Below are 16196 nucleotides of genomic sequence, written 5' to 3' on the forward strand. Positions count from 1 at the left end.
ATTATAATTTTGTTAACAATTTATTTGATCCAGAGGATACAAAAATTCAACTGTCCTTTGCCTAGTAGGCTTGACTTAGATGCCTTCATAGTATCCACCCTCAATCCTTTTTCTCAACAGTAGGTTTTAGGGGTTTTTTCCCCCATTGAATTAACTACATACTTCGTTCCAGCTTCCCACTGAAACATTATAGATACAACAAAACTTTTGATGTTCTCAATGGTTAGTATGTTTTCATTGGTTCAGCCAAATCTTAGATGTTCTCATTGGTTCGATACCACCAACTCAATATTTGGAAGGTCTCTTCCAGTTAAAGAGCCTTCTTGGGTTAAGTGATTCAGATGAGCTAAACTATTGTGCTCAGGAAATAATTACTTAAAATTGTATTCCACAGTCTGCTGCAGAGATGAAAGTCTGTATGTGCGTGTGTGCATTCATGTGTTTGTGTTTAATTCATGGACAAGCTATAGACCTTCCTTCTTTGAATTTATGAAATTAATCAAAAAGCTAAGGTGTTTTTGAAAAAATATTTTATGTTTTCATCGGTCAAAATTTGCCTTCTCATCTGTTTATCCCATCCCTCCTCCCCAACTGAGAACATGGGTAGTATTCCATCACATCTATTTATCATAATTTGTCCACCCATTTCTCAGTTTATGGGCACCTCTTCATTTTCCCATTCCTTGCCACCTCCAAAAGCAATGAATATTTTTGTCCTCATTTAGAATTTGTTTTGCTTAGAACTAATACTTCCCTTATATTTCGCCTACGCTTTTCCCTTATGTTTCCCTGTTGAGTAAAATGTATTTCTATACCCATTCTGTGTGTGTGTATTCTTTTTTTTGACCAGTTCAGATAAGACAAAGGTCCATTTTTTCCCCTTTATGCTTTGTTTTTCTGAATAAGTTATTCTTGGCCATTGGCCCATATATATCTAGCTTTCTGGAATGAAAGTGGAGGTTGAAGTCCCACTCATATGGAATGGGAGAGCATATTAAACATAGAATTAAAATCAATTTCCAATTTCTGATCCTATGAGGAATGAACCCAGCTGAACAGCTCATCCAACAGAAATGTCATGCTCTGCTTGGAGCTAACCTAACTGAGCCATTTATTGATCACTGATACTTTGTCCACAGAGAAATTCATGAGAACCTTCAGGAGAAAGGAAATTGAGTTCCTGGGAAAGACCTTAGCTTTAAAATACCAAGATCTGCCACTGTAACAGGGCCATAGACAGTCATCTTGACCTGTGTCTTGCCACTGAACTCAGATGACTCTGGAGAAGAAAGTGAGACATAACTTTGCACAGCTCTGCCTTGCTTAAATCCAATTCACTTGCACGTCAAGATCTCACCCTCCTGATGTCATTGGTCCTCTTCTAGTATGAAGGATGAACAACAACCACCAAAGCTGATGCAATTTCTAGGGTGATAAGTACTGTTTTTGGTATGACACGAGCAAATCCCTTTCCTAAAGAACTGAACCTGCTAATTATTACAAGGAAGTGCACACACTGGGGTTCATGAGATAGTGTTAAAAGGAGAGCCACCCATAGGGTTACCCCTAGAAGGATCTAGAGATCCAATCTGCCAATGCCAGTGTGAGTTAGAGGAGTGAACCCTGAGAGAGGTGTTAGATGTAGCCAAGGGATTATTTCCCTTATAAAACTGTTATGGGGTAAATTGGTGGGGTTTTGGTATAGGGGTTCTTAGGAATTCCTCTTTAAAGAATTACACCCTCTTGCACACAAAACCAATTAGAATAAAATGTAGGGGCTCAGGAAAGAAAACCAAGAGAGAAATCCTTGGACTTCTTCTCATGGGGAGAAGGCATGGCACAGAGGCATGGCTCTCTGAGATACCTATCTCCAGGAGCAGAAGACAGGGAAATCCTTTTATAGAGGACTGATGGGGGTGATCATCTGACTGTGGAAAGTTCCCTTATTGGGGGAGGACCATCCCCCACTGGTGGTGGCTGGGGGAAGTTGGGTGAGGAGAGGCTCTGGATCTCTCAAGCCATCTCTGTTCTCCTCTTGCCACAAAGATAGAAGCCACACCAAATCTTATCTCCCCAAGGGGTGGGGGAGACTAGAATAAAGGGTAGTGATCCTGGAGCTAGCTCTATCCCGATCAGGTGCTGCTTATCTCTTTTGGTGTGTCTGTCTTTTGGTTTAGTTTCTCGAGGAGAAGGTTCTTTGATTTGCCCCATATCAAAACCAGGTACTAAATACAATGCTTACAAATTCATCCATACTAATAGTTCATTTATAGGCATTACGAATAGCACACAAAGTATAGTGAATGTTTATGTCATAAGATATACACATTTTCTACTATGTATATCTTCCCATGAGACATGAATTTAAATGTCTCCTTTCAATGTTCACAAAATATTTCACATACTGTTCAGTATATAAACATATAAAATATTTATTGGCTATTTACACTTCCATTTTGAGGTGAATCATATTACACATGACTGCAAAAAAAAACCCCAACAACAACACACACATACATCAGATACCAGTGAAGAAAACAATACCATTCCAAACAGTATTTGTCAGCAGTATGGCAGCTCTTGTTTCTTGACTTTTTTCAGTCTTCTGCTTGTTTCCTGACGAATAGTATCATATTCTAATATGGCCAGTTCAGAAAGTCTCTGTAAATATTCTGGTGGTGCTCCAGTGAGAGGACTTCTAAAACCAAAACCTTCAAAAGAACACACAAAAACGTGAGGCTTAAATCAGGCATGTATATATATTTGACTAAGCTAGTTAATAAGTAAAATGCTTCACAACTGAACTCCAGCTATCTCTTCAAAGAATACTCTGAAACAAAAATGGTATTACTTACCACCAGTGTGACTAGTATTAATAAATAGTAAAACTTCGATAATACAAAGTTAAAAGGAATATTTATCCTTAAGACAATCAGTAACTCACTGATAGTTTGTTATTTTTCTTCACTCATTCTCTTGACCCTTTGTGGTCAACTTAGCTGGCTAAAGGACCAAGTAAAGTGGTACATGTTAAGGAACCTGATAATTGACATTTTATTAACCATGTTCTTTCTGTAAAGTATGTACTAAAATAGGATACTTTTCTACACCACCATCCGTAAACAAATAGCTCCAAGGTGTCAAGAATATTTTCCTTTAATTTTCTTTAACCAATATGATTTTTTTTAGTTTATTTTGATAATGAGAGAAACTATTATTTTGTATCTGGTGGCATAGTAGATAGAACACTGGCCCTGGACTCAGAAAGACATGAATTCAAATCCAGCCTCAGACATTTGCTAGCTGTGTGACCTTGGTTGGCACTTAACTTCTGTCTGCCTCAGTTTCCTCAACTATAAAATGGTGCCTACCTCTCATAGTTATTGTGAGGATAAAATAATATTTGTAAAGAGTTTTGCAAACCTTAAGGAACTATATTAATGTTAGCTATCACCATGATTATCATCTGATTCATGGAGGAACTGGTAGTGAAAGTAGAAAGGAAAGAAGGGCAGGATAGGGAGTTTATACTTTTTTTTTTAAATCATGATAGAAATTAACTGAAAAGTTGGACATAATCTGATATATATCCTAGATTTTAGGAGAATAGATATCAAAGGATTTAAAGTAAAAGGACAAGCCAATGATCTAAATTTCTACTGAGAAAGTTAGCCTCAAAGGGATAGGAATGACACTTGAAGACAGGATAGTGACTAGGACAACAAATCATTGGTATAATAACACCCAGATAAAGCAAGCTCCCTCTGCTGATACAGGTAAGCACCTGCTGTACACTTTATAGGCTTAGAGAGTTGTCTAAAGCACTGTCATGTAAAGTGTCTTGCCAGGGTCACACAGGTGAGTCTGCTTCAGAGGCAGGACTCGAATCCAGGTCTTTCTGATTCTGAGGTCAGCTTTCCAAGCTCTGCAGCAAGGCTGCCTCTTATGTTTGAGGATTCTGAAGACGATTTCAAAGGGGAAGAAGAAGGAAGAGAGGCAGGGTGGCAGAGTTAAAGAGACTAATATGCATAAAAAGGGAACTCATAGTCTTACTCATAGTTTTTTCAGGAAATTTATTGAAGATGGAAGAAAGGGCAAGTAAAAATGAGGATGAATACAAAAGAGCATCATGGTTTTATGAGAATGGTGTCTGCAGATTTAAAGCTGAGAGCAGGCTGAAGTTGCCAAGTAATACTAGAGAAAATATAATTTTGTTAGCTGTGCAGGAGCAAGAGGAAGGTCAAAGAAGGGACAGGACAGCTTGAATAAACAGGATGATGAGGATAAATGATGATAAAGCTAAAATACCCAACTTTTGTCTTGCTTCTCTTCTTTGTCAATACTACTAACAATAGTCACTTTATATATCTATATATATAATATCATTTGAGCCTGAAAACAACACAGTGAGGAAGGTACTACAGCTATTAAGTGACAGAGGATTTATACTAAGATTTAAATCTTAAATTAAATCTTAGGATTTCTTAGTACAAATCATCTGACACTTAATAACTGTATAACTATGGAGAAGTCACTTATACTCTTTGAGTTTCATTTTCCTCATATTTAAGATGACATAATATCAGTAAGTCTAGGGCAGCTAGGTGGCATAGTGGATAGAGTGCTGAGCCTGGAATCAGGAAGATTCATCTTCATGAGGTCGAAATCAGCTTCATACACTTAGCTGTGTGACCCTGAGCAAGTCATTTAATCCTGTTTGCCTCAGTTTCTCATCTGTAAAATGAGCTGGAGAAGGAAGCAGCAAACCATTCCAGTATCTTTGCCAAGAAAACCCTAAATGGAGTCACAAAGAGTTGGACACAACTGAAAAATGACCAAACAATAACAGCTCTTAACTCCAAATCCAGTACCTGAAGAGCTGGGAAGTACAAAAACTATTAACAAAGAGGTGATGGTGAATACATGAAGAGGTGGTAAGAGAACTTGAGCAGCCCTTGGTGAGTTTCTAGACTAGGTTTCTAGACCTAGGCAAACTACATCCTAGAGCAGAGGTGTCAAACACAGGACCCACAGTACTCCTGAGTGCAGCCTGAACCAGATTAAAATGTCATTGGGAAATATTTAACAAAATAAATGAAAATACAATAAAACAAGATAATATTACATATGAAAACTGCATCAATATGTACCCTGAGGGATCTTTATGCATGGTTTAGCAGCCTGTTTCTTTTGGGGGGACGGGGCAATGAGGGTTAAGTGACTTTCCCAGGGTCACACAGCTAGTAAGTGTCAAGTGTCTGAGGCTGGATTTGAACTCAGGTCCTCCTGACTCCAGGGCCGGTGTTCTGTTCACTGAGCCACCTAGCTGCCCCCCCCCCCCCGTTTCTATTTAAATTGATACCACTGTCCTAGAATACCAAGAAAGGACTGACAAATGTGATCACTAAGCCATTCTTTTTTCTTTAAATTTTAAATGATTTTTTTAATCATCTTTATTTTGGAATATACACTCCCACCCCCCTCCATTCTAACAGAAAAAAGAAGAAAAAAAAACTCAGCAAAACTAACGAAAGCATCAGCTGAGTCTGATACTATATGCAAATTCCACATCCAAAATCCTACATTTCTTCAATGAAAGGGAGGGAAGAAGTCTTTCTCATCACTTCTAATGAACCACTGTAGGTGATCTTTGAAAAATTTTGAAGAGTAGAAGAAATGTCACAGGATTGAGGAGAGCAAATGTTCCCTTCAGAAAAATATAAAGTCTTTGAGGGTATTTTTATCTTTGCATGCTCAGTACCTCACAGTACTACATTTAGCACATAGTAGGTATTCATAAATGCTTATGAAATTGAATTGAAATGTAACCTCAGTTTTGAAAAAGGGAAGAGGATATGATCTGGAAACCATGGATTTCATTTTGACTCCTGAAAAAATTCCAGAATACATTGTTAAGTAAATGACTTACAATAATTTAGAAATGCAAGTGATGATCACTAAAAGCCAGAAATCTTTATCAAGATGAGGGCACAGCAGATCAACTTCATTTCCTTTTTTGAGAGGGTAACTAGGTAGATTAGAGGAGAGCTTTAGAAACAATATACATAAATTTCAGCAAAACATTTGACAAAGTTTCTCATGCTATATTTGTGGACAAAATAGAGAGCCGTGGTATAGTTAGGTTGATTTGTAGCTTGTTGAATTATAGGACCAAGAAAATAGGCTTATGCCAATCTACAAAGAGGTGGAGCGCCCCAAGAATATGTCCTTACTTCTAGGCCATTCAGAAGTTTTTTCACTAATTCTGATGAAGTCATAAATGCCAAGCTTTTCAAATTTTCAGACATGAAGTAGGAGGAATATCTAATAAGGATGACAGAAACAGAATCCAAAAAAGATCTCAACAGTATACAACAATGGGCTGAATCAAATAGGATATATACTGCTATACCGCTGTTTAAATATCAACTTAAGTACAGGATTGTGGAACCAAAATTGGACATTTTTGTATTTTTTAAATCTTGGGGTTTTAGTGGACTGGAAGCTTAACATATGACAATAGGATGACATAGCAGCCAAAAAGTTAATGGAAACCTAAGGCTTATTGGGAGATATAGTGTCCAGAATGAGGAAGGTCATGGTCAAAGCACATCTAGTGTGCTGAGTTCACTTATGAGCACCATAATTTAGGAAGAATGTTGACAAATTGGAGTATATACAAAATCATGCAACTATACTATATAGTTTCTTGGTCTTGTCATTCATCTATCTCCAAATCAACGTAACCATACCAAAAGTCCTCCACTGAGTCCATGAATATGGCACAAGAAATTTTGTAAAATGCTTTGCTTAAATCTACAAATACCGTTTATAAAGCATCCCTCTCCTCTATGCTCTCAAAAAAGGAAATGAGCATTGACTAAATAAACTAGGAATGCTTATCCTGGTGAACACTCAGAACTATTTCTAACTGCATGTCCGATGGGCACATCAAATTCAAAATGTCTAAACCAGAACTCATCTTTCCTTCCAAACCCATTCTTCTTCCAAATTCCCCTATTTCTTCTGAGGGCAACATAATCTTTCGATCCAGTCTAATATCCAGCTTCACTGTCATCTTTGATTCCTTAACCTCATTCATACCACAGAGTCAACAAACTGTCAAACCTTGTTTCTACCTTTATAGTATTTCTTGCCTCTGTCCCCTTCTTTCCCCTTCTTTCTACTCATACAGCTACTAGTTTAATTCAGATTTCTTACCCAAATTATTGCAATAGCCTCTTAGTTGGTCTCCCAGTTTCTCTCTACACCAATCCATCCTCCATACAGCTAATAAAATGATCTTCCTCCACCAGCTATCACTTCTAAGATCAAATACAGACTCCTTTTTTGTCAATGTAAAGACCATCACAACCTGGCCCCAATCTACTTTTCCAGACTTATCCCACATGTATCCTTTCATGTACTCTATGGTCCAGCCAAACTGGCCTTCTTATTCCTCATATGTGACACTCCATCTCCTGACTCCATGCCTTTGCACTAGCTATTCCCCATGCTTGGAATGTATCCTTTCCTTACCTCTCCTCATGTTCATTAATTTCTTTCAAGACCTAGCTTACAGGACACATTTCCTGATCCTCCCAGTTGCCAATACCTTTCTCCCTCAAATTATGTTGTATCTACATATATCTTTATATCTATATCTTGTGGAGACCAATTTTTAATTGGGGAGTGTTAGCTAAGCGTCTCGCCGCAATATTGGGGCAAGGAAGGAGACCGGCAGCCTCCCTCAAAACAGAGCAGGATTTATTTAACAAGAATGAACTTAAAAAAAAAAACAAAACACAAACAGGATCAGTAGGATTAAGGGAAAGGAAATAAAATGAGGAAAGGGAAATCATACAACCTGAATAACACCACCACCCAGGAATCAGCTGAGAATACACAGCAGCATCCTGTCGCCTTCCAGCTTCCAGCTAGAATGGTGAATCTCCTTCCCAGCAGACCCCAGACAGTCCCCAGCCAATTGGCTGGCCGCTCTGACAGTCACATGATTGCCCTCACTAGGCTTCCAATCATTATAATTTTGCCAGGCCCATGTAGGCGTCAGCAAGTGGTGATGATGTGAGGTGCCAGCACCATGGCAACAGCTACAACCAGTGGGTGGAGCACCATGCTGTTTGTGGAGCCCCAGAGGCCAGTGCGCACACCGAGGTGTTGTTTTTTTTAAATTCTAGCCAAAAGACAGGGTCATAAAAACCTCAAACAACAATTAATTCTTTACAATCTATATCTATGTTGTCTTTTACAATAGAATGTAAGCTCCTCGAGGGAAGAGACTGTCACTTTTGTTTCTGTACTACCAGCACCTACCACTATGGCTAGCATATGGTAGGTGCACTAATAAATCCTTGTTGTTAATTATGATGGTAACTGCCTTCAAATATATGAAGGGCTGTCATGTAGAACAGAGAATAGAAAGCTTGTTCTGTCTTTCCCCAGAGATTAGAACTAGGTGCAAGTTTCATAGAAACAGATTTCAGTTCAATGCAAAGAAAAACTTCCTAACAAATAGTCACAAAGAGGAAAGGGCTGCTCCACTGACAGTGGGTCCCCCCTCACTGAAGATTTTGGTGGAGGCTAGACAAGTCCCTTATTAAGGAAGTTGAATAAAGGAGTCTTGGTGAAGTATAGGTTGGAGTGGATGACTTCTAAGGTCCATTCTGCTATTCTGTAAAGTGGAAGAAGGCCTTAGAAAGAAAGGCTATAAGCAAATTAAAGATCAACTACAAACACTATAGGTTTATCCCTTTAACACAATTTTAATATGTTTCTAAACATCTATGAATAACTATCTTTTACAAAAGATAGGTTTGCGCAATTGTGTCTATAAGGATCAAATGAGATATATCTAAAGTGCTTTATAAAACCTTTAACCAGTATATAAATACATACTGCTGTTATCAGCTTATCACTATTTATTTATTTATTTATTTAGGACCGGAATGGGGACTAGATCTGTGATTTTATTTTATGTGTGTGTGTGTGTGTGTATCAATGCTGAGATAAGGAAAATTCCCACTGCTGACAGAGGTCAGTACCTTCTTCTCAATTTACTGTCTTAGAGAGTTGCCTGGGAACACAACAGGTTAAGTGACTTGGCCTGGGTCACTTAGTATGCATTAGAGTTAGGACTTCCACAACCAGCTCTCTCTCCATGTTTTTGCTTTTTTTGGTTTGTTTTTTTCCCATTTAATAGTATTTTATTTTTTCTAATTACATGTAAAAATAGTTTCCAACATTTTTTTTTTGGTGTGGGGGCAACGAGGGTTAAGTGACTTGCCCAAGGTCACACAGCTAGTATCAAGTGTCTGAGGCCGAATTTGGACTCAGGTCCTCCTGAATCCAAGGCCAGTGCTCTATCCACTGTGCCACCTAGCTGCTCCCCAACATTCATTTTGAAAGATTTTGAATTCCAAATTTTTCTCCCTCCCTCTCTCTCCTTCTTTCTCCCCAAGGTAATAAGTAATCTGATATAGGTTATACATGTACAATCATGTTAAACATATTTTCTCTCTCCATGTTACCAGTGGTTCTCAAAGTGTGATCCATGGACACTTAGTAGTCCCCAAGTCCCTTTTTGGAGGGTCTATGAAGAAAACACTATTTTCATAATAATACTAAGAAGTTATTTCCCTATTAAAATGATCTCTCCCTTTCCAACTATGTATCTGAGACTGGATTTTTTTTCATATATTTCAACCAAAACAACGTCCCAAGGACTGAATGCAGAAGAAAATCCAGCAATCTTCTATTAAACCAGACATTAAAGAAATTTGCAAAAATATGCAAAGCATGGCCACTCTTCTAAGGTTTTCTTTGGAAAATAGTTATTTTCAATAAAATGTTTTGGGGTTTTTTTTTGTTTTGTTTTGTTTTTCGGGGGGGGGGGGGGTTAGTGAGGCAATTGGGGTTAAGTGACTTGCCCAGAGTCACACAGCTAGTAAGTGTTAAGTGTCTGAGGCCGAATTTGGACTCAGGTCCTCCTGAATCCAAGGCCAGTGCTCTATCCACTGTGCCACCTAGCTGCTCCCCAACATTCATTTTGAAAGATTTTGAATTCCAAATTTTTCTCCCTCCCTCTCTCTCCTTCTTTCTCCCCAAGGTAATAAGTAATCTGATATAGGTTATACATGTACAATCATGTTAAACATATTTTCTCTCTCCATGTTACCAGTGGTTCTCAAAGTGTGATCCATGGACACTTAGTAGTCCCCAAGTCCCTTTTTGGAGGGTCTATGAAGAAAACACTATTTTCATAATAATACTAAGAAGTTATTTCCCTATTAAAATGATCTCTCCCTTTCCAACTATGTATCTGAGACTGGATTTTTTTTCATATATTTCAACCAAAACAACGTCCCAAGGACTGAATGCAGAAGAAAATCCAGCAATCTTCTATTAAACCAGACATTAAAGAAATTTGCAAAAATATGCAAAGCATGGCCACTCTTCTAAGGTTTTCTTTGGAAAATAGTTATTTTCAATAAAATGTTTTGGGGTTTTTTTTGTTTTGTTTTGTTTTTCGGGGGGGGGGTTAGTGAGGCAATTGGGGTTAAGTGACTTGCCCAGAGTCACACAGCTAGTAAGTGTTAAGTGTCTGAGGCCGGATTTGAACTCAGGTCCTCCTGACTCCAGGGCCAGTGCTCTATCCACTGCGCCACCTAGCTGCCCCTCAATAAAATGTTTTTAATGTTAATGTAATAAATTTATTGTTTTAGATGAATTAATATTTAAAATTTATTACTCTTAATTTCTAATACTGTAAATATCGACAGATAAACCCCACATAAACAAAAGCTCTTTGGGTGGGGTCCTCAATAATTTTTAAGAATGTCAAGGAGTCCATGGTTTGAGAACTATAGCACTATAACATACTGTAATTTAAGCTGGCCTGCTAAAATGAGATTAACATGTGGATTGTTGTAACTAAAAGCACCTTTATAATTGGTAATTAATTCTAAATAGAATCAGTATCATGTCATGAATTATTCCCAATAGAATAAGAATATTCTTAGGCTTGACATGAGTTTTTGAAATACTACACCTGAAAGTACTACCCTATTAAATGACAGTACTTTAGCTAAATTCCTGGTTGCTGCAATAAGGGAGCCCTCATGCAATGTTATAACTGCCCCTCTGCAGAATGCACATGAACTAATGCATTTCCTCATCTCATTTCTCCTCTTTTTAGTCTCAGGAGAAAGCATATTTGTCACAATAAAAGTGTGGTTTTTTTCCTCCTAAATGTGATCTGGCCTACCTATCTCCCACCAAAACACAGCCAGGATCATAAGAAGTCTAAATTCTTGACTTAGGTAGATCAGCAAGTAGGTTTGTTGGCCAGATTATCAAGCAAACAGAAGATTTTTCCCTCAGAATATTAACCAATTCTATTTCTTTTCCATGAATATTTTATTGTCCATCAGAAATTGTATATGTATAAATTCTGCTAGCCACTTATTACAAGAGTTTTTATATGAACAAGAGACACAAACATACTGATATGTAGCATGTTGGCAGTCATATATGCTCGGTCCTGATTTCATGAAAAGAAAATTTACTTTTATTAAGTTTGCTAAAAGAATATATTTTGGGGCAGCTAGGTGGCGCAGTGGATAAAGCACCGGCCCTGGATTCAGGAGTACCTGAGTTCAAATCCGGCCTCAGACACTTGACACTTACTAGCTGTGTGACCCTGGGCAAGTCACTTAACCCCCATTGCCCCACAAAAAAAAAAAAAAAAAAAAAAAGAATATATTTTGTCAGACCCTATGCCTGGATTTTTGCTTCAGGAAATAGTCACCAAAAACATGGTTTATCTTAACTAACTCATTTACCCAGTGACTCAGGAATTCAGGGGTGTGCTGGAGCAGGCTCTAACTGGCTTGGAAGAACTGATTATTAAATTTTCAGTGGGATCACTTACACTTTAGAAACTGGAAATTACACATCAGGATCTGATATATTGTTTTGTTGCGGTCTAGATTTTTTAAATTGTTAATCATGAAAATTAAACTTAAAAGTCTATGCACATACATTCCATCCTTTCCAGTCCAGTTGTTAAACATTTACCAGGAAACCTCTGCACTTCTATATTAACACTACTTGAGCTTAGGAGGAGTGAAGTAGAAGGCCAAAGGAATGAGGTTATTACCTGACTAGATACTGATGACCACAGGCTAATAAAAACAACAAGTGGTATTTATAGAGAGCTTTAAGCTTTGCAAAGTTCTTTGGGTCAGCTAGGTAGTGCAGTGGATAGAGCACTGGCCCTGAAGTCGGGAGGATCTGAGTTCAAATCTCACCTCGGACACTTACTAGCTGTGTGATCCCAATTGCCTTAAATATCTGGGGCCATCTCCATACGTCCTGATAATATATCTTGCCACTGGTCCTGATGGCTCTGGAGGAGAGAGTGAGGCTGGTGACTTTGCACAGCCCTTCCTCACTTAAATCCAATTCAGTGCAAGTTATGACATCACTCCAAAGTCATGGTCCTCTTCAAGAATGAAGGACAAACAATAGCAGCAAAGTGCTTTACATCTATTCATGCATTTAAGTATCCCAACACCCCCCTGGAAATATCTATAAAAGAATAGTAAAGAGCTATTTTAAACCAACAAGCCAAAATGAATACAGATACTTCAGTGAGTTTTCAAAGGTTTTCATATTATTCCTTCCCAGGAGTGATAAAAATAAAAATCTGACTAAATTAAATGAAAGCCCAGAAATATGAGCAAGAGAAATAAAAGGGAAAATGAAATCATCTCTCTAAACTACTCTCCAGATAGAAAGCAGAGAGCTTCAATAATTTTGTTTTAAAAAATAAGTCATTTTTTAAAAATTTAAGTGAAGCTATAAGTAACATAATTCTTTAAGGCACCTGAAAAATAGTGGGGTCACTGGAAAGTACAGGTGGAGAATACAGACTGAAATGACAAATTTAAAGTTGTCCCTGACTTTAAGGACAGCAACAGAGAAATGGGCATGTGTTTTATGTTTTGGGGATATAAACACAGAAATTAAACAGTTTCTGCTCTCAGGGAATTTATAGACTACTAGGGGAAGATAACATGTGCATTAAAAAAGGGATATATAAAATCTGTACAAGGTAAAAAAAAGAATAGGGCAGGAGGAGCCATAGCATGAGAAGGTGGTGGTGGAGGAAATCAGGAAAGTCTTTAGGTATAAGATGGTCCCTAATAGTTTTTGAAGTAAATAAGGGATTCTAAGAGGGGAAGAGAGGGAAGGTGGGACTTAAAAGAACTTTACAAATATAATCTCATTTAATCTTCACATCAACCCTGGAAAGTAGGTACTATTATAACCCCCATTTTACATTTGGAGAAACTGAGGCAAAGGCTAAATGACTTACTCAGGGTCACAAAGCTAGTAAGTATCTACTATAACCAAATCTGGACTCAGATCTCGACTCCAGGCCCAGTACTCCATCCAGCACAGTGGATATACTGCCCCAAAGGTGAGGAAGGAGTACATTCTAGGCATGGGGGATAGCCAGTCTGAAGAAGAGAAACAAGTATAGCAGATGATAATTATCAAGAAGGCCACTGGGCTCGACCAGACAGTGTTGGAAGGGGAGGAACATATAATAATGCTAGACAGGTAGACTGCAGTGCTTAGGCTGGGATGGGCTTCAAAAGCTGGGTATATATTTAAGGACATTTTGTCTTGAATCCCCTGTGCTTAACACAATAGATGGCACATAGTAGTACTAGGCACTAAATAACCGCTGGGTGGTTGATCAATTGATCCCATCTAATCCTAGAGGTGAAGGGACCACTGAGTTTCTTGAGTAGGGGACTGAGGCCAGACCTTCACTTTAGGAAAATCACTTTGATGCTTATATATGCTATATATCAGACAGGTAGAATGAGGAAAGATTTGAGATAGAGAGACTAATTAAAAAGCTATTGTAATACTCCAGGAGAGAGAGGATGATGGCCTAAACTAAGGTGATGATCATGAAACAAAAATGGGAAGAGTGTATGAGATATTGTGGAGAAATGACAAATGTGTCAACTGGAAATGTTGTGTGTGTGTGTGTGTGTGTGTGTGTGTGCTGTAGGGGAGAGAATGAGTTTTGTTTTGGATACTTTGAGATGTCTACAGGATATCCATCTTGAAATGTCCAACAGTCAGTAGGAGATGCATGCCTTGAGTTCCAGAGAAAGATTAGGATTAGGTATACTGATTTGGGAGTCAGCTACTTAAAGATGATAATTAAATTTATGGGAGCTGCTAAGGTCACAGAGGGTAAAGAAAGAGTAGAAGAGGGCAGAGCTTTGGGGAATGCTTACAATTAGGGGATGTAATATGGTTGATGAACTAGCAAATAAGACTAGGAAGTGATCAGACAGGTAGGAGGTCAAAGTATTCAGGAATAAAGGGTCGTCATCAGTGTTCTGAATCCCACTGCTAATCAACATGACAGCTTTTATCTGCTCTGCTTTTGACCAGGGCTATTTGCCTCACCTTAAGAAGCCTGGTGACTGCCTACTCACAAAAGCTCACCATATTGGTGCCAGACTTAATGCAGATGCCCACTCAGCTTAGTCCCTATGGCTCAGAATTTCCAGGCTCAAGGGATGTACCAGTATCAGGCTCCCTAGTAGCCAGAATTAGAGACATACCTCAACCTCTCTATATTTAACAGGATCATTTTTTCCATCTTAGACTGAAATACAAATGAGATCTCATCAATGTGCATGATTCCTTCAAGGGTGCAGAACAAACCAATTCATGTCTGCCCTTCTTTGTCCACACCCTCCCAAAAACTCTCTGAGAGAGTCTACCCAATATGCTAGGGGGCTTTCATATTTTTTCTTGATATCACCAGGAAATCAGTGGTGCAAATAGGCTCTCTATTGTTTGCTCCTCACTTTTACTGTATGACCAGTCTCAATGTTTTTATCTTTGCATTTGATCATCTTTGAAACATTTTACCAAAAGTCTTCAAATGTTTCCACAGGAATGATCTTTCTGACCCACCCTGAGCTGATTGTTGTAGCTCTGAGATAACTATGGTAGAAATATTAAAACTTTCAGAGAAAAGCTCCAGAAAGTAATAGAAAATTGTTGGAAGATACTTTAGTTTCTCTAGAAATTATAAAAAACACTAGGTGGAAACTAATATGAAACTCACAAAGTGTGACTATGAAGTGATGTAACATCTAAATGACTATTCACATTGAATATTCTACCTCTTTTGGAACTGCCTTCACAATGCTTGAGTGGCCATTCACTGACTACTTTTAGTGACGGTAAATCTCCATCCTGTGAGGGTAGGTTTGATTTCTGAAAAGAGTCAAAAGTCACTCTGACCCAAATCAGGTGAGTAATATTCAAACTGAATAAAACCACATTTTGGTCAAAAGTTAAGTTGTGAGTACAAAGCAATGAGTGTCTCTGAAGGCAATTCAAAAAGGCACTCCAAAAATGTGCTGAATAATGGTAGTATCATTAGAATAATTTATAGGCTCTCAGAGGAACTACTTTGAAAGGGTCAGCACTCACATAGATATACCAACAACAGAGAAACCAATAAAGGCCACACTGCCCTCCTCCCTACCAAATCTAGCTACCTGAGGTCAGCATATAATCATAATCTCAGTATCTAATAATGGTACAGCTATAATGGGAAGATCAGAACAACAGTAAAAGTGATGGTAAAGTAGGTGATGATAAAAATAAAGCATCTTTAGTTGGAAAAATGTTTTTCAAAAAAATCATATAGTAAATATGTTTTATACTATAGTTCTATATAATTATTTTTAAGTATATATATATATTTTTTTTACTTTCTAAAATGATTTTATTTTAGGGGTAGGGTCAATATTTGGATCAACACTGTTCTGGTCTGTTCATTAATACAATTAGTCTCTTTATAGTCTTATGATATTAATACTTGGACCATACAACTTTTTAAAATATTTTAGCCATTTGTGATTGGGCTTGCTAAAACATATAATCCAGATATTATGGTTATAATGTTGGCTTACTGGGAAAGAGGACAGATTTTGACTGGAAATTCACAGTAATTTTCAAATTAGCTTTCCCGTTTTTATTTGTTGAAGCTTACTGACCTACAAAAGTGTTTATATTTTGTATACTTCTTCGACATCTACATTGCTCCATCTAACTTTCCTGAGGTC

The 16196-nt window shown here is 37.9% G+C and overlaps 1 protein-coding gene across 2 annotated transcripts in view; it reads right to left on the minus strand.

Annotated features, from left to right (window-relative positions):
* Positions 1-2150: 2150 nt before the first annotated feature.
* Positions 2151-16196, minus strand: part of C1H8orf89 (chromosome 1 C8orf89 homolog) — a 77960-nt gene continuing 63914 nt past the window's right edge. The window contains exon 9 of one of the 2 annotated variants that reach the window (XM_043975556.1): positions 2151-2711. In XM_043975556.1, coding sequence (XP_043831491.1) covers positions 2563-2711 — 149 coding nt within the window. In that variant the 3' untranslated portion in view covers positions 2151-2562. The remainder of the gene's footprint in view (positions 2712-16196) is intronic. The other variant, XM_043975555.1, reaches the window with a different exon arrangement.

The sequence above is a fragment of the Dromiciops gliroides genome, chromosome 1, assembly GCF_019393635.1.
Source record: "Dromiciops gliroides isolate mDroGli1 chromosome 1, mDroGli1.pri, whole genome shotgun sequence".
NCBI lineage: Eukaryota > Metazoa > Chordata > Mammalia > Microbiotheria > Microbiotheriidae > Dromiciops > Dromiciops gliroides.